This window comes from Gossypium hirsutum, chromosome A13 (genome assembly GCF_007990345.1).
Source record: "Gossypium hirsutum isolate 1008001.06 chromosome A13, Gossypium_hirsutum_v2.1, whole genome shotgun sequence".
In the NCBI taxonomy this organism is placed as follows: Eukaryota; Viridiplantae; Streptophyta; class Magnoliopsida; order Malvales; family Malvaceae; genus Gossypium; species Gossypium hirsutum.
The window spans coordinates 100,371,249-100,391,579 of record NC_053436.1 but is presented as its reverse complement, the minus strand read 5'-3'; the positions used below and the strand labels follow the sequence as shown (position 1 = coordinate 100,391,579).

The 20,331-nt window shown below is 29.4% G+C and overlaps 1 protein-coding gene and 1 non-coding gene across 2 annotated transcripts; one reads left to right on the top strand and one right to left on the bottom strand.

The window, feature by feature from the left end:
- Positions 1-7,318: 7,318 nt before the first annotated feature.
- Positions 7,319-10,675, top strand: LOC107918407 (uncharacterized). Its single transcript, XM_016847968.2, has 5 exons — positions 7,319-7,503; positions 8,647-8,776; positions 9,733-9,826; positions 10,234-10,314; positions 10,403-10,675. Exons 1-5 carry the CDS (start codon positions 7,470-7,472, stop codon positions 10,538-10,540), a joined length of 477 nt encoding a protein of 158 aa, XP_016703457.2. The 5' UTR covers positions 7,319-7,469; the 3' UTR covers positions 10,541-10,675.
- A 353-nt stretch (positions 10,676-11,028) lies between these two features.
- Positions 11,029-11,100, bottom strand: TRNAC-GCA (transfer RNA cysteine (anticodon GCA)). The gene has a single exon. It is a non-coding gene; the product is annotated as a tRNA-Cys (tRNA).
- Positions 11,101-20,331: the final 9,231 nt, after the last annotated feature.

The window sequence follows — 20,331 nt, the reverse complement described above, 5'->3', positions numbered from 1 at the left end:
TGAAAATGGAACACATTTTAATGGCCAATCGTTTATCTTTTTAGAGAGCACCCATGATGAAAAACTTAATCAATATTACCACCGATGATGAAGAAAAGAAAGTCTAAAGTTACTTCACTAAGAAATTTGCAAACCAATGTTTTTTTTTTCGGTTCATAGAGTCTCAAGGCTTGTGTAATGATATTAATTGTGGTGATATATTTCAAAGAATAAAACTGTAATTAGTATGAAATTGCTTATTAGTGTTTTAAGGGCATTCTTCAACTAGTATATACAAAACACCACATATTTTTTTATACTACTTTTCTTCTTCCATTCAGAACTACATTTTATCAACGTGGAAAATTATTTCAAATATATGAAAATTTTAAAACTAAGATATTAAATATGAATTATTGTTAAAAAATTAAATTTAAAACAGTGGAAATATAACCATTTGTATAAATATATTGTTGATTTTTGAATTTTTATAATATTTTTTTAAAAAAAAACTGTATATATTATCAATGATTGGCATTGGCAGTAAGCAAAAGAGAGCGGATCCGTCGAAGCCTCTACTTAGGAGTTAACGACACAATTCGTCGTTATATGGGCAACATTTTCAACTCTTTTTCCCTTTAATACCCCTTCTCAACTTTCTTAATATCATCTTACTGCTATTCCCAAGAATTGCTACAATACATCACTCTTCATCTTCTTACGGTGAGCCCTCCATTAATTTAAACGGAATTTTCCTTCTTTTTTTCTTCTGTTCTTTTTACGCGTTAGGGACATTATTTATAAACTCACTTTTTTTTAAACAAATAAGTAATTATATAAATACAATAACATTTCACCCCAATTGATTTGAAATTTATATAAATTTATGGCTCATTTAATGATGTAAATTTGACTCTCTTTTTTTATAAGCAACCAAGGCATTCAACCACCTTAAGATGTAATATTTCTTACATAAAAGTCCCCCATTTTATCTTCTAAATGAAGTTGCCTAACATCAAGCATTGGAAAATCAATAATTTCTAGATCATATATGTTCCTAGGACAAGATTTAGTTATGCAATCAGCCACTTTATTCACTTTACGGAAGACATGTTGAAATTTGACAGTCCAATTACATCTATATTCCTCCTTTATTCTTCGAACTAATATTGTTGATGATGACTTTAGTGAATCACCTGTTAGCATATCCATTGCACTTTTATTGTCAGATTCAATTATCACCTTGGTGTATTGCCCATAACTCAGCCATTAGAACAGAACCTCTCCCAATAAATCGTCGAAATCCTGCTAATCAATTACCATGCGAGTCATGTAAAACGCCACCTACAGTTGACCAGTTTCCTCTCTTTGCTTTAGCTCCATTCGAATTAATTTTTACTCCACCATAACTAGGTGCCTTCCATTTGATGGCAGTAGTTCTTGTGATTCTTCTTTCGACTCTGCTGTTGTTGTATTACTTCTGTGAATAATAAAGTGTTTCAGCTTGTCCAATTATTTTTTTTTATTTTTTAAAAAGTATTATTTCTTGAATATAAATGTATGTGTGATTTACATTGATAGTATTTCTTTTTTTTCTTTCTTTTAAAAGGGAACATTGCTAGTATTTCTTGAAGCTTTAATTAATAGTGGATAGAATAATTTCTCTATTGTTTATTCACTCTCAATCATGAATAATTTTTATATGATTTTCTTTTTATTTCTTTGCCTAATTTTTTGTTTAACAAATACTATAATTTTAACTTTTTTTAGAAAAAAAAAATCTAATATAATTTGGAATCAAGTATTTTTATAAGAAAAAAGGAAGTATTTTCTACTCTAGATGTTGGTTGATATGAAAAAGTTGGAATAACTATATCTTTAAGAGGAGTCATAGTTGTATCGAGGATATTATTTCTATAGGGATTGCTTGGACTATGAGTTTAACAAATCCTAAAACTAAAGAACTTCAACAACACCCAAGAGTTACCCTCGAAAATTAGTTGTCACCGGATGGGTAAAGTTAAATATAGATGGTGCTATCTCAATTTCTACTGGTAGTGCATCGATTGGGAAAGTATTCAGAGACCACAAAGCAAACTGGCTACAAGGTTTTGCGATGAGTTTGGTAAGGATAGGATATTCAAAATGGAAGCACAAGCTCTATTAGAAGGTCCCCAGATAGCATGGAAAGTTGGTATTATGCAAATAGAATTGGAATGTGATAATGCTATATTTGAATTGATCTTAGTTGGAAATGCCGCTAACAACAATATGTCAAAATTGAGATTAATCCATCAGTTGTCATGTCACAATTGGAAAGTGTGAGTTCGACATGCTCCAAGAGACCACAACAGAACTGCTAATCACATGGCTAAGATTGCAAACTTTCACCGTAATAATTTGCATATCTTTAAGGATTCCCCAGTGTCAATTAAAACTTTGTTGATTGAGGATATGGTTAGCTTAATTCCTCTGAGTGTTAATTTTGTTATCTTTGTAATCGTTGTTATTTGGTTGTTTAATCCCACCGAAAAAAATAATTCTCGTGAAAAATAAAATCTCTTTAAAATAAGTTAAAACTTTTCAGTCTCTTAGTTAAAAATAAGTCATGAGAAGAGTTAAATATTACTATTTGAATTAATTTATTGCTAACTTATGTACTAAAAATGGGTAGAAAATAATACTCTAACCAAACTTGCATTATTGTTATAACTTTATATGGAATTTTAGTCTATTATTTTTTTGTTAATATTTGTTTTATATATCTTTGGTTTACTCTTTCTATTTTTATATTATATTTTAATTATCTATAGTACATATAAAAGTTTGAAAAATATTTTTGTATCCATTATATTACTAAATTGACATAAAAAATATTTTATTATATTAAAAAGATTGATATTAATTAGAAAAATAATCTAATTTATAAAAGCTTTAAAAGTTTGAAATAGGTTTTTTATTCATATTAATTTAGACATGAAATAAATTATGTTATTAAATAAATAAAATAATTATTTTTTATCTTTAAATAATTATTATTTACATTAAATAAATAAAATAAATGAATTAAACAAGTAAATACATGTTCAATTACATAATAAATTAGTTTTTTTTTTCAATTCAACACATATGTTAACTTTATTTATAAATAAATAAATTCATAAATTAAAAATGATAATTTTATTGATTATTTTATTTTAAGTTCAAATGATATATTAAAGAAAAGTTAATTCTTCACTTGCATGATGGTTTAAAGCCTAACCTTGATTTATTCGAGGAAAACAATTTTTTTTTTTAAATTTAGTTATATCAATTCAAAGGCATTAATATCGATCTTTACTTTTCTTCTACACATTAACTCATATTAACTCATATCTGTGCCTGATACAAAATAATTATCCAAAATTAAACTTTTTAATTAGTAAAATATATACAAATATATTTTTAAAATATTATATGAATAATAAATAAGGCTTTAGTTGAAAGATAAAATACAAATGTTGAAAGCTATGAAAGTTTGGGTTCAAATTTTATTATGTGTATATATATTTTTTATTTTTCTATATAAAATAAATAAAATGACAAAAAAAATACCATTTGAATAATATAATTTACTTTATAAAATAATGATATTTTCGTCATTGCACAAATGAATTGGTACTCGATTGACTCGTTATACCAATTAATCAAGCATTTCATATATAGTATAGATTACTCAATTAAGTTGGTGGTCAGTTGACTCATCAATTGATAATGTTAGTGGCCAAAATGTAACTTTTCATAGTTCAATGAAAAAAAGAAAAAGAAAATTTACCAAAGTTTAGCGGCCATTTTTGTAGTTTAGCCAACAACAAAATATTTAACCTAAATATTAATTTTGTCATATTTAATTAGCTTGAATTTAACCTAAATATTTAACCATTTTTGTAGTTTAGCCAACAACAAAATACTCACTTGATTACTATGTAATTTAAAAAATAATTTTATAATTAGCTTGAATTTAATAAAAAAATTAATAATGTTAACGGTCAGACATTAACTTTAAAATCTAGAAAGTAAAAAAACTAAATTCCATGAAATAAAAATATAAAGACTAAATTTCTAATTTTCAAAAATTAAAATGACTGTGCATAATTTAATAAGTTATAACAACATAGCAAAAATTGCTTAGGTGGACACATGGGAAAACTTTAATTAATTATTTTAAATTTAAATATGAAACTAAAAGTTTTAGAAAGTCTACTTATCTAATACTTTAATTTAAAGTAAACATTTTTAGAAAAACATTTTTTTCCAAATTTTCAAAACGTTTTCCCCAAATCTTTAAGAGTATTCTTTCTCTCTTTTTTCTTTGATAATATTAGAAGAATTTTTTTTGGAAGATCAGTATTTGATATATTAACTATGTATTATTTTATTCTATAAATAATTTTATAAAAATAATATGCTTTTTTAATATTTATTTTTACTTTTATAAAAATAATATGTGTTCGAACTCTCATCTTTTTATTTGTATATAAGGTTCTATTTAAAGTGAAAGGTTTATTTATATTAAGGCATATTTTTGACATAACCATAGTTAAAGTGGTAAAATCAGTCATGGATGTTAGCAATAAATTTAGAGGGTTAATTAAAATTTCAAAAATGTTTATGGGTTTAATGAAAATTCCAAAAATAATTGGAGATTTAATTAAAAGTTTTAAAATTGTAAAGGTTTAATAAGAAATTTTAAAATTTTAAGACTTTAAGGCACTAATTAAAAATTTTCAAACACTACTGGCTCCTATTATCATCCGCTCTTGGTTCAAATTGTTATATGTTAGCACCAAAGACCCCTATGTCACCAATCCCTCTATTCCAAATTTGCAATGATAGAAATGGCTTATTTAGGTGTATATTTTAGGGCCAAGCATGTTTCAAGTTTATTGGTATAAGATTCAACATCCGACCATTGTTTGTAAACTCATTCTTACTTCTTTGTTCCCGTTGTTCCACCGGGGTTGAAGACAGTAGCCATGTTGGGAAGGAATGTGGGTTTGCCTCGGCTGTTTAGTCGTCTCTTGGTTTCTCCTGGTCAAATTCAGATAACAGTAATGATTTTCCTAATTGGATGTTTGGTTCATTCAGAAATTTGGTGAAGATAATGTCGAGTATGCTATTACGCTTTGGGCGTTATGGTATTCAAGAAATTTGCTTGTGCATGAAAACAAAGTTCAAACGGTGCAAGATGTTACTATTTTTGTTTAAGCATATATCAGGGAGTCGAATGAACTGAGGATTGAGAGTGACCTTAGGCGAATCCCATCGTTGGGTGGGTGGATGCCTCCAACTCAGCCTTATTTCCTTTCAGGGCGGCTTCCCATGTTTCTGCTACAGGAGTAGTTGTTCGAGATATGGAAGGATTCGTTCTAGGAGCCTGTACTCGATTCAACAGAGCCATTTCTGATTCTTTTGCAGTTGAAGCTTTAGCTTGTCTCCAAGCCTTGCATTTTGCCAGAGATATGGGGTTCTGATGTGTAATCCTGGAAGGCGACTCCAGAACAGTCGTTAAAAGGCTCAACGCAAATATTGATGATATATCTAATATTAGTGCTTACTTACACGATGTTAGATTTTTATCCTCTTCTTTTGAAAGCTGCATTTTTTATCAGAAACTTTCAGAGAACATAGTTAAGTGGTGCATTCGCTAGCTAAGAAAGGAATCCAGTGTCACACAGATTGTTACTAGGTAAAAGACATACGTGAGGAGTTCCGTCATTTGGTGGATGCAGGTCGACGGTGGGCTGATCCAGGCTGATGGCATGGCTTCTAGTTAGTGATTACCTCTTAGATTTTGCTACCATCACTGCTGTTTTGCTAAACCCAATTCTATCATTTATTTATTTTGATTCAGGCATGGAATATTGAAGGTTTAGCTGACTGGTTTTTCTTTTCGTTTTCCCCTTTGCTGTGTGTAGAAGGGTCTATTTCTCATCTTTTTGTTTGTCCGTTGGTTTCCCTCATTGGGTAGCCAAATGGTTCTTACTGGTTTATTACTAATAAAACCATTCTTTTCTTTAAAAAAAAGAAAAAGACATCTTACTAAAAAGACCATTCATTTCCCTCATTGCGTAAACAATTTTTTATGAAAAATACTATCAAAAAAATCATTAAAAATTTTAAATAACAAAATTGAAAAAAAAATGAAACTATATCATAAATTTTATCCAGAATTATCTAAAAATGCTGATTTTCAACTATAATTATTGGATTAGGTTGGTTTTTTCAAAATTCTAAAAAAAAGTTGGACGTGTTTGGTAAATATGGCCAGAAAATATTTCAAGTTGGATGCACTTTCAATTTTGATCAGATGGTTAAATGTTAGTATTTTTATTTATGAGTCTTGAGTTTGATTCCTCTCCTACTCATATTTATTTTTTTATTTTATGTTACTTTAAGCTTTTTAAATTTTTAATTAAATTTTTAACATATTAGTTCTTTTAGTTAGATGGTTAGATAGTTGCAATTACATTCTTGAGTCTCGAGTTAAATTTCTCTTCTACTTATATTTATATTTTTTTATTTTACGTTGCTTTAAGCTTTTTAAATTTTTAATTAATGTTTTTTAACATATTAGTTCTTTAGTTAAATGTTGGATAGTTGTAATTACATCATTGAATCTCAAATTCAATTCATCTACCACTCACATTTGTATTTTTATTTCATGTTGCTTTAAGTTTTTTTTAAATTTTTTTAATTAATATTAACTCATTTCGTTAGATGATTAGATAATTGCGAATACATCTTTGAGTATGAGGTTCCATTGTTTTTATAAGCATATTAATGTATTTTTTATTCCATATTGTTTCAAGCTTTTTTTTAATTAATGTTTTGATGATATTTTTTAATTATTTTTATTTTTAATTAATATATATTTTATTTTTAACTCTCTTATTTATAAAATTAAATAATTATTACAAATATCATTAATTGAAAGAAAAATAATAATATACTTATAAAAATGATTAAAAACAAAAAATATATTAATTAAAAATAAAAATAATTTAAAAATATAATCAAAACATTAATTAAAAAACTTAAAACAATAAGAAATAAAAAAATACGTTAATATATTTATAAAAATAATAAAACTTCATATAAAAAATGTAATCTCAATAATCTAATCATCTAATATAATTTTGATGAGGGCTCTCAATTGTATGCAGATTTTACCTCAGAGCTCAAAGTGCACAATCGGTCCAAACCCAAAGAATTAAGATGCTATCATCCACACCGTAACGAAAACACCTGAAGGAAATCACATATAAAAAATGGTTCGATAAAATATAAATCTTAAATGAAGAAGGGGCATATCCGTAAACAGAAAAAATAAAATCTAATTGCATCTATATATATAATAATTTCATTTTCGCTTCTCTATTTTTCCTTGAAAACCAACCAAAAAGGTCCAACTAATTTCTCTTTGGTTTCGTTCTTTCACTAGATCTCTCATGGCTTCCTGCATCGCTCCCGTTTCCATCTCAGGTTTTTTGTTTTAATCAACTTTTCTATTTTTTTACTTAATCATTTCAAATTTTGATTGCTGCTCCGTCTTTATTTGAATATTTTAATATGCGTTGTAACTGCACATGTTTTATCTGATTTTTGGAGCATGATTTTTTTAATTTAGATAGCGTAAATGACTAATGTTCTAGAATTTTTGTTTCTGAAGGGAAAAAAAAAAGAATTATATCCTCGATTTTCAGTTTTAAGTGAATGATAGTTGATTAAAAAAGTATATGAAAGTAAATCATACATCATTACATTTATGAAGATAATTATTAAAAATGTGAATATTTGCTTTCGTGTGTAAAAGTGATGTTTTTCAACCAGAAAGGAAGTCAGTGATCTAAGTTAATTGAGATGATGCTGTTGGATAAGACTGGAGATTTTTATGCCCAAAGTTCAACTAATAGATTATAAGCACTTTCTTTGTTAGATGATTAAAATTCTTTTAAGGAAGGAAAATTACTAGAAATAGATATGCGTCAAGTTTATTTCTTGATTTCTTCTGTCTTATCCTGTATGTTTCGTTGACTGTGGACGTAAATTTTAGGAATATAAATCTCTTCTTCCATTTTTATTTTAGAAATTACTGAATATTTTCATTGATATCAAACTTGTATGGTGTTTGGTGCTGTTGCTTGGACTTCCCATTTTTCTCGCATTACCCGTGTTTAACACTTAAAGCATATATCCAAAACATGGGTATGGAATATGGGTCTCCAAGGACTCTCAAAATACATGGAACTTAGTATGAAATGAACATGTCCATGTTGAATGCATATCCGTACCGAAATTCATACCTGCGTTCAGAGTAACGTAGGTTTGATGTAAAAACCCCAAAGAGAAAAAGAGGAAAAGAGGGAAGATTTAAGGATTCAAATTCAGTAAATTATGAAAAGTAACAGTCATATTCTAACTTCCATAAATGAAATTAAGACATGTAAAATGGGAAAGAGTCTAGAAGTATTTTTTTCTTTTTCATGTTGCATTGGTTTTCACTATATAAATTCTTCTTGGAACTTGGGATAGCTTGTTGTTAATGCTGACATACAGCAACGAAATGATTGATTACCAAGTTCTTTCTTTATGCTCAGTTTATCGTTGTTTCTCTCTGGTTTATAGGTGGTTCTCATCTTCAGGCAAGTGAAATTTGTTTCGCTAAGTCCAGCACCTTTGGCAAAACACCAAGTTTGGCAGTTCAGAGGAAACCAATGGCATCCAACCATCGGTTTTCTGTTTGTGCAGAGTACCGGTATGTCAATCTGGAACAATCCATGTTTTGTAAGCTTGGATGAATTTTCATGTTTCATATAAGAGTATGCCGCACTATGGTAGCTGAACGCTTGATTATTAGTTGTTGTTACTCCAACCATACCTCTACCAAGCATTTGGTTTTATGTTTACTAGATTATTAGTCCTGTCTAACTAAATCACCTTGGTGCCGGACAGACCACCAAAGAAGTTATGCACTTTCAAGATTATTATATTTGAAGCTCAAAATTAATTGCCAAACATCAAAACTGAAGTCTTCATACCAATACCAAAAGTCTTGAGGTCATCACTACCTGTTTATATAGTTAGTGTTGTCTCATTGCTGAACACATTTGGAAGAATGACGTCAATAGAAGTATTTCTGCCTAACTATAAACGGGGTCGCCATTGATACACTTGCAGTGGGGGAGTTTTTTTAACTCTATAAGTGGGGTTTAAAAACTACTACATATCCCATTTCCTTTATTTTCCTTTCATTGTTATTTTTTACTACGCCGTAGGGGCTTGTGTATGCTTTCTCATTGCTTGTGGAATCTAAAAACTCCATTGATCTATTTACTATATCCTATGGTTTTTTTTATAAGAATACGCAATGGTTATTAAGTTGTTTATTGGATGATTTCCCAATTAATAAACTTCTATTTGACTGTTAAAAAGGTTGTAAATTTGACACTGAACTGCTCCTCTCAATGCACAAACTCAAAAGGTTTAAAGCATAGAGCTCCATGGTATATTGCATTCCATTTGTGTTAAATGTTCCTGAGCTGATTTTTTAAAGCAAATATACTTTTTACTGCGTTCCACGATGTACCATGTTAGATTACTCCAGGTAGCATTTTGCAGTTACTTATGTTGATTTTATCTCAATAGTGATGTCGCTGCATATTTCTACTACTCTATTGTCATCATTTTGCTATTCACTCTGATGGTATGCAGTGATGGCACCAAGGGTGGAGGAAACGATTTTGCTGCTGGTTTTCTTTTAGGAGGTGCTTTATTTGGAACTCTGGGATATATTTTTGCACCACAGGTGATTAGTGTTTGCATTCTTCTTCACTTGATTTCCTGCAGATGTTCTAACGTATTCAATCAATTACCTTTTTTGGTTTTAAACCACAAAAGGCCTTATATTTTTCCTTTTTTGGTTTGGGTTGTCAAACCATTACTTTAATCGCAAAAACCAAAATTTTTTGCCTGTCTGGCACTCGAAAGCTATGCCAGTAACAATGCTACAACGATGTATCCTGTTATACTGGTTGGTTTCATGCTTTCTTTCTTCTTGTCTTGTCATAGTAAACGTCATCCCCCAGCATATTTCAGGAAATGATGAAATGTTAATTGCTGTTGTTTCGTGCAATGAGTGGCTGTTTTGCTATACATTTGACGTTTTGGATATTCAGGTTGGATCTGAATTCTTAATTTGTTCTTATGATTTAGATTAGAAGATCCCTGTTAAATGAAGATGAATATGGATTCCGGAAGGCAAAGCGACCAATTTACTATGATGGAGGTTTAGAGGTAATTGGGTTCTACCTCGTTTTGTGACATGGTCCATAATATATTTGTTGCTATCCTTATATTAATTGAGCTCCGCTTATGAAAGCAGAAAACGAGGCAGACCCTGAATGCAAAAATCCGCCAACTCAATTCTGCGATTGACAATGTATCCTCGCGTTTGAGAGGTGGAAACAATTCACCAAGTGTGCCGGTTGAGACAGACCCTGAAGTAGAAGCTACTATGTAAGACATATTTCAATGTGATTAGTCATGAAGTTCCAAGTTTACAGTGATTGATGGATTTACCTGTTCTGCTATGAATTCTGAATTCCAAGTGTTTGAGAATTTTATACGGGATTAATGCAGTTTTGTTATGTTTTTAGTGTTTTTTTTCTCTTTCCGGGATCGAATGAATGAGATTAGCGTAAACGAGAGAAAGAAATTATGTAATTAAGCTTGGATCCAGAATTTGCCTGGGATGGGATGTGCATATAAAATTGTACAGCAGCAGGCATGCTGTTACATTTGTGAATCTACTACTCAGGATTTCAATGTTGGGTTGGAAGTAGCCGAAGCAATTTTGGGAGAATATGGCACGCTTAATAAACATTAAATTAATGTAATAAACACGAATGATATGCTTCAATGGGAAGAGCACAGTACATTTAATTCGTACATCTAGGCTGGGCAGATTACACGATAAAAGATATTAACACATATAAATAGGAAATAAAGAGGGCCCAACCGGGTTCGAACCGGTGACCTCTTGATCTGCAGTCAAATGCTCTACCACTGAACTATGGACCCAGCTGTTTGTATTCTCTTAGTTAAATATATATATCTTTTAAAATGATAAAAAGATTTGTTGAAAGAGATTCGTTATTCTATGGTTAAAAATATAAGTACCTCTTTTAAAAGATTTAATTTAGTTCTTTATTTAAAAAATAATACCAAACATAATATTAAGTAGAGTTGTCCATGGGTAGGTTCGGGTTGGGCCTCAATAAAATTTTAGGCTCGATTATTAGGCTTAGGCCTAGCCCGACCCGGAAAAAATGCTAAAACCTGAGCTTGACCTGTATTAATTTTTTTTAATTTTATTTTTTTATATAAAAATTTTAAAAATATAATTTACCAAATATACTAAAAATATTAAAATAAATGTTTCTCAAAAAATTGAAAATAAAATTTTAAAAAACTTTATACTTAAATAACACTAGGATAAGTGCAACTTGACAAGAAAAATGCCTCTAAAATAGTAGCAAAATTAATAGTAAAACAAATGTTATATAATATCCAAACATTAACAACAAAATAGTAGCAACATATTCGTAAAATAGTAGCAAAACAATAGCAAAAAGTGGGAACACATTAGCAAAACATGGAAAAACAACAAAAACAGCAGAGCTTTTTTTTATTGAAAATTCAGGCCAGGTCGGGCAAAAGAACCTTACCCGAGACTTGACTCGTTTTCTAAAAACGGGCTTTATTTTTTGACCAAGCTCATTTTTTGGGCTTATGTTTTTGCTCAAACTCTCTCATTTTTCGAACAGCTCAGCTCGTGGACAACTCTAATATTAAATATGCAAGTTTACTTTATCTATTATTAAGATGATGTTAATTTTATTTTTTAAAAACTCGAATGGAATAAGAATTTTCATTCTGGTTTAGTTTTGTAACTCACTTGCGCACAACTTTTAACCGTGAACAACTTAAGATATAAAAGTTAACTATTTATCCTCTAATGGTGTCTTCAATTGGTTTTGCAGGCCTCGACTTCCTTTTGTAGGGGTAGTGTTGCGGACAAGGTTAGGGTCCTTGCAGTTCTTACGATTATTTTAAGGGGTTTCTGGAGTAAAGGGTGCGGGAACATGTAAAGAAACGGAGTGTCTTGGCTTTCTTGGGGTTTTGTTCTATAGGTGTGGCTTCTTTCCATTAGGTAAAGTTTTCATCTTAAGGAGTGTGGTAAGGATCATCTAGTTTTAATATTGAAGTAAAATTATTTTGAATTTTAGGTTGTTATTTTAATTTTTTATTGATGTAATAGAAATTATATGTACATTTAACATCAACATAAAACTTAAAAAATATTCAAAAATTTCAAAAGAGTAATTAAGTGTGATATGTATATAAGCATTTTCAAGAAATTTTAAAATTTTATTTTATTTTAATTAAAAATATTATTTTATTTTTATTTATAAACCATTTTTATCAAATTCACATCATAATAAAATGTAAATTAGTTTTGAAATTCAAAATATTTTTACTTTAATATTAAAATCAATGGCTTTTATGAGTAAAAAATATAGGTTAAAGGCTTATTAGTTACAAAAATAGAATCAGGGCTTGTTTAAATAAGGTATGGTAGTTTGATGACTTTTTTTTAGTATATTAGCCTTTTTACTACAAAAGTGGTATTATGAGGCATAAGGTTTGAACGCTAGCAAGGATCGACAATATAGAAAGAAAAGAATGAGGTGCAATAGTATGAGCGATGGCTTTGGGCTTCCCTTATTAGAAAGCCTGGAGTAAGACTATTTCTTATGGAGTGAAAGGAAATTCTTGGTGTTGATAATAAAGAGCAAGGTAGAGGTCAACTATTCCAACTAAACATGCCACCACAGAGAAGTCGAGTTTGGAGGGGTAACCACCTAGTTTGTTTGCATACATGTAGTGATATGAAGAATTAGGCAACAATTGTTGTAGGGGTTGGTGATGTAAGGGGGGAATAAGGTTAGGAGGTTGTGCTTATTCATATCAAAGACTACTAGGTAGGTAATTAAAGTAAGGCATAATGTAAAAAGGTAGCTGGAGTCAACATCAAAGTTTGGAAAGAGGTGTTATTGGACTCCAAGTAGTGATGGCGAAGGCATGAAGGTGGATAATGGTGGTAAGCATTAAAAAGGACAGAAAAGTATACTTAAGGTTGTTGATCCAATGGCGAGTGGCTATTGAATAGCCTACAAACATTTCAAGCCTTAAAGAACTAATTGATAAGAAAGATTCCGATGTTGTGTTTTCATGTAAAACAAAATTGATGATTTTTTAATGTGATAAAGAACATAAGTAGTTTGATATGGTAGAATGTATAACACTTAATTGTAAGGATAAAAGAAGAGGTCTCATTCTGCTTTGGAATAAGGGTACTTAGCTTGATCTTTTGTCATTTTTACTAAGAATGTTGATATAAAAATTGTTTGAAATGAGTCAGAAATTGAATGCATCTTCGAGTTATATGGAAAGAGTGAAGTCAGTATTCTAACATCCCAAAATTTTCAATTAGACACATGGCAGTATTCTGATAATGGATGTAGTGCATTTTCAAGAAAATTGGGAAATGAGTTAGTTAAAGGAATTATTATGAAAATAAGTGATTTTGGATATGTGAATTAATTTAAAAAATTTTAAAAATGAATATGTGATGAAATGACAGAATTATAAATTTCAAAAAGTTTAAGGATTAAAGTGCAAATTTGACCAAAATTGGAAAGTAAAATATTATTGATTATTTGGCATGGAAACGTATTGTATTATATATTAGTGTGATAAAAATCACTTTTGGATTAAATTAGAAGAAATTCAAAATTATAGGGACTAAATTGTAACATTCTCATTTTTGTCAAGAGAATAGTAAAAATATAATCTTCAGTACCCAAGGATGTGTATTAAGTATCGAATAATAATTATGGAATTTGAATTGATTAGTAACTATTTGTTGTGAAGAGATTGTGTTTAAATGCATAAATGGGCAAAATGATTATTTTGCCTCAAAAAGGCATTTTGGTCAATTCCAAAAAAATTTATGGTAAAAATATTGTTTGTATGAGACATTTAGTGTCTAGAATAACTTTAGATATTTAGAACTTGGATCACGTTAGTGGGCCACAATCTTTTTAAACTATGGGCTTGGAATTTATTGAAATTGGCTTTTAGGCCCACTTGTGTAAATTTAAAGAGAATAAAAGGATGAAAGCTAGCCCCCATTGTAACACCCCTAACCCGTATCCGCTGCCAGAACAGGGTTTCGGAGCATTACTACCATTTACAGATCACTAAAAAAATTTTAAATACTTACCGATTCAATGCATCATATAAATAAATATATTACCATTCAATCAACAGTTTGACACTTGTATAAGCATCAAACAGCAACATTGTTAGTATACTTGCACATATCTCATATAAATTCAACATTGATATATCTATTTTCTCGACATATCGCACTTGAGTTTAATAATAGTCTCAACTTACATAATTTCCTTGTATCAACATATCAAAGATAATCATATATGTACATGTCATGAAACATATCATGCTCTTACCGTTTCTTCATAAGCATTTATCATTCATTTCATTATATCAATATTTCATGCTCCATCATTTCCATATATTTTATGTATATTTATTCCGGTAATAGCTTATATAAAACTTAACATAAATTGTATTCCATGTACTTATACTTATTTAGTTTATCTATCTTCATAATTATTTCATATAACCATTCGTCATCTGATACATATTACCTGAATATCAATTGTTCAACAAATGTTAGAGCGTCTCCCATCCATGGTCTTATTTATCTTTGACATGATGCCATAGTGTCTTTCAACTATGGTCTTACTCATTTTCTGTCATGTTGCCATGGTATCTTTCAACCATGGTCTTGTTCATTTCATATCACGTTGCCATGGTATCTTTCAACCATGGTCTTACACATTTCATATCAGGTTGCCATGGTATCTTTCAACCATGGTCTTACACATTTCATATCAGGCTGCCACGGTATCTTTCAACCATGGTCTTACACATTTCATATCAGAGAGCACACTCCCGCGAACCTCATCCTTACAGTGGGATTACCAGTCCAGGCTAAATCCCCTGTAATATAAACTCATAGAGTATTGTCGGGATTACCAGTCCAGGCTAAATCCCCTGCAATGACAATTACTCTAATGAGCTTGGATCTGAATTACCAGTCCAGGCTAAATTCAGACCCTAATTCGGATTACCCGTCTAGGCTAAATCCATTTTACACGTATTCTTCGGGAGGGCTATATCAGAATAGGATCACCCGTCCGGGCTAGATCCTTTTTACCGTCAATTCCTTTTCAGAGATCCATCGAATTTTCCTTTCATTCAACTGGGATTTATTTTCAATTTATATCGAGTACTATCAATATTTCATCAAATATCATGAATTGAACATTCAAATCATATTTTCATCACATAACCACATATTTTAAGTATTTAAAATACAATTCAAGTTACACAAACTTACCTCATTGCTTGTTTGTGTTTATAATTTCATTAATCCGATATCTTTTCTTTTCCACGATCAAGTCTCATATTTGAGTCGTCCGGATCTTTACAAAAAAATTTGATCATCATTTTCATTCATTTCATCTTCTAATGCATTTAATTAATGCTCTAGGCAAAATTACCATTTTGCCCCTAAACTTTTAATTAATGACGATTTCATCCTTAGGGTCAGGAAAATAAAATTCTTGCAATTTAATCCTTATTTCCAACTATTATTCTCATATATATTGATAACAGTCCATGAATTCTATAAAATATCATAATTTTCCATAATTTCAACACTTTTCAATTTAATCCCTAAAACATGTTTTCCCCCGATCTTGAACTAAATTAATAATTTCATTCAATTTTCTAATTTAAATAGTAAAATAATCCATTTCATGCAATTTGGTCATTTTTGACATTTTTACAAAATTACCCATAAAGTTTTACTTTTATTCAATTTAGTCCCTAAGCCTAAAATATGCAAATTAGCCATGCTTAATGAATATTCATATATGTTTTCCTCCTCCTCCTCTCCATTCCACATCCTTGATGTATGTAGCACACTTGTAAGTAACATTATCTATAATCTTTATTATTTAATTTTATGAATATTCAAGCTGTCCATCTGTGTCATACTCACTAAATTATTTATATCTAGAGCTATAGGACTCCAAATTAAGATCCGATAATTTTCCATGAAACTAGACTCATATATATTCTTACCATAAAATTTTCAGAATTTTTTGTTTAGTCAATAAGTACAGTTTATTCTTTAAAGTTACCCCTATTCTGCTGTCTGACAGTTGTGACCCTTCTTCACTAAAAATTAATTATCTCCTTGTACAGAATTCAAATGATGTTCATATTTTTTTTTATTGAAAATAGACTCATTCAGAATTCTAAAAATATAAATTTAAGCCCCTAATTATTTTTATCCAATTTTCTTTATGATTTTACATATTCAGAACAGGGGAACCCGAAATCATTCTGACCTTGTCTCAAAAAATTCATCATAGCTCATGATTTAGAATTCCATTGCTTACATAATTTCTTCTATAAGAAACTAGACTTAATAATATTTAATTTCATATTTTATTCATCCTATAATTAGATTTCTACAATTTTTGATGATTTTTCAAAGTTAGACTACTGCTGCTGTCCAAAACTGTTTTAGTACAAGATATTAATTACCATGTTATAACATCCTTATTTTCTTTTTCTACACCATTTCTCATCACTTTCTCTTATTTTTTCTTCACTAACATATCAAGAACATAGGACCTTATGTAAGAAAACTCTACTATAACATTATTTCCATGCTTTATAAATAATAACAAACTTAAAAACATATTGAAATCTTGATGTACTTACCTTTTCTTATTGACTTCAATCTTTAACTTGATTTTTCTCTCTCCTCCAGCTTCGATTTCTTGAATCCAACTTGATATTCTTGCTCCCCATCATCTCCTTGCTATCTTTCTCTCTTGATGGCTATGGAAATTCTTTCAATTTTTAGGTGAAAATAATGAATTTTTGGTGGAAGGACTAAATTGTAAAGAAAGTAAACTTCTTTTCTTCTTCTTATCTTACGCTAGTTTGCATGGGAAAGGAAATGTGTTGATAATTCTTCATCTTTCCTTCCTTTTATACTAAATAAATAATAATATAATAATAATAATAAACATCTCATAAAATATTAATAAAATAATATTTATCTAATTAATTAATTTAAAATATCATCAACACAATCATTACATTCTAGAATTCTCTCTTACTAATTGACCATTTTGCCCTTCATGATCTTTTAGAATTCCATCATTGAGTCATCACTTAATTTGGTAAAATTGCAATTTAGTCCCTCATAATTTTTTTACCTATTCAATTTGGTCCTAATTCATCAATTTTTTTGGTTTCTAGATCATTCCACCCTTAAAATATTTGCACCATTAGTCCTTCAACTTTTTTATATTTACACTTCAACCCCTTAAATTTTGAGTATTTACTCTTGTGCAACAAGACTTTTCTCATCTTTGCAATTTAGTCCTTTCTTGAATTAATATATCATAATATACTTCTCAATATTGACATCACTCAAAAATTCCCTTTTTTTCACTTTATTTCCTTATTTTAATATATCAGGGATAATATTTTACTGTAAAAATTTTCGGGGTATTACATTTCTCTCCCCCTTAAGCTAAATTTCGTCCTCGAAATTTCCTTGTTTTCTTTTGATCATGAATTTCATTATTTCTATAGTTCTATAGTTTCTTTTTGTACATATTTACCCAGTTTATCATTTATATCCATTCTCTATCTTTTCATTTCATAATTTATTTTCAATACAATATTTCACATTTACCTTTCAGAGCTTCTACCAACAGAAATAGAAAATAATATCATATGAATCTTATTATCAAGTGTTCTATCACATATATTGGCTTGAAAAACCAAAGAAAGATAGAGTAGTACCACTTGTGAATCAATCAGACTTGCGATAATTTCTGTCAATTAGCATATTTATCCAACCTTTTCGTATATTGATTATAGCATCCAAACATGAACAGTTCCATATGCCTCCGAAAATATCAGTATATATAAGATACCCATATAAAATCCCAAAAATTTACTATAATATACCCAGTTATAATGGCTATATTCAAATATTTAATCACTTGTTTTTCTCTTTTCTTTGCCTCTTGGATCACTTCATCTCTCTCTCTCTCTCTTTAGTATCATGTCAAGAACATAAAAATTTTCATGAGAAATCTATTTCCATACTTATTTAACAAGATTAAACTTGAAAACATAATAAAACCTTGATAAGCTTTAGCTTGATTTTCTCTCTCTTCCAGCATGAACATACAATATCCCTTTTTGAAATCTAAGTTTACTAGATTGTTGAAGTCTTGATTTTATTAGAAATTTTAATGAAATTTTAAGGGTTTCTCTCCTAATTTCAAGAAAAGAACCAAATTGCAAAGAAAACTAAACTTTCTTTCTTTCTTCCATGGTTGAACGTGAGTTTGGAGAAAGATGGAAATTTTTTTTTCTTTCCATCTTTTTACTTAATGATTAATTAACATAAAATATCTTAAAATAAAATAATAAAATATTTCAACCAATAATATTCCTACACCATTCATCCTTAATTATTACACTTAATACTTATCCAAAATAAGAAATGACAATTTGCTCTTCATGATACTCTATAATTCCATCATCGGATCATTAACCACTTTTGGTAAGATTACTATTTAGTCCCTCATATTTCTCCACTTATTCAATTTTATCCTTGTTTACCAATTTCTTGTTACAAGAAATTGGGTTGTTTTCATTTTGGCCATTCAAAATTCTTCTATTTACATTTTAACCCATCAAATTTTGAATATTTACACTTGAGTCACAAAATTTTTCACATCTTTACAATTTAGTCCCTACTTTAAATTAATATATCACAACATACTTCTTAATTCAACTTTTTTTGGCATCCATCAACCTTCTCTTTATCAATTTGTCTTTAATTTTTATGTGTGTTACTTTTTCGAGGAATCCATTTTGTACAATTCTCACTTAATACTACTTTTATAACATAATAATTTTAGGTATGTTACAAGAAATGGATTTTCAAGCAAATCGAAAGGTGGAATCAATGTTATGAATGTATGATTTTGTATTTTAGAGCATCCAAAGGTAAGTACCTTGGATAATCTTGCTTCTCCTATATTAATTGTTGTGAAATATTAAATTTTAATAAGCCTAATAATAAGGTATAAGAATTTGGTTGCCATGGATAACTTCTAAAGTGACTTGGAATACATGAAAATTGGTGAAATATGGTATTCATATGGAAAGATTAGTAAATGTGACTTTATGGTAAGAATTTCGTGAGTTAATTGCTAACCTTGTAAGTATTCATAGAGTCAACATGTTGTTAAATGTGAACTAAAATTGTGAAAACACGTGTAATTATGAAATTTGGAATTTGGAAATGCGAGGCTATAAAAACTCTTCTTAGATTTTTGTTACAAAAATGTTGGTAAATTAAAGAAATGGTCATAAATGATTATTTGGAAACATAGTCAGAACCATAAATGTGAATTTAAGGCCTATGATGATTTTTGGTGAAATGTGTATATGTGCTAGGCACTTAATGTGCCTTTATGTGTGTTTAGACAAAGAATTGTCTAAATAATCTTTGAAACTAACTGCCTATAAATGGTAAAAATATAACACAAAAAATATAAGAGATTAGAACGGCGGTGTCCGCAAGTGCACGAGTCAAATTGTAATATAGTTTAGTACGATGAAATACTTTAAAAGTATTCCGAGAATCATACCCAAGGGAGGATGGAATAAACAATGAATTTTTTTTACAATATTAAGTTTTAAGTAGTAGTAATTAATCCTTATATTACGATGAACCATAAAATAGATTAAGAGAATAAAAATAAATAACGAAAATAAATAAATGACTTAAAAATCAATAAACCAATCAAGAAGATTAACTCGCTTTAGAGCTTGTAACTAACTTCGTATCAGGGTTTTAAGGTGGATTAGCTACCGATTAACCAATTATTACCTCCCGACCTCTAATTAACTAACTGATTGGTTGATACTTGCTTATCTCCCGACCTTCTTTCTCAACCAGGATATACTCAGTTTGACTTATCTCCTGACCTTGTCTAGCCTATGATGACTTCCTAGGGTTATCAATCTTAATGGTTTAAGCACACA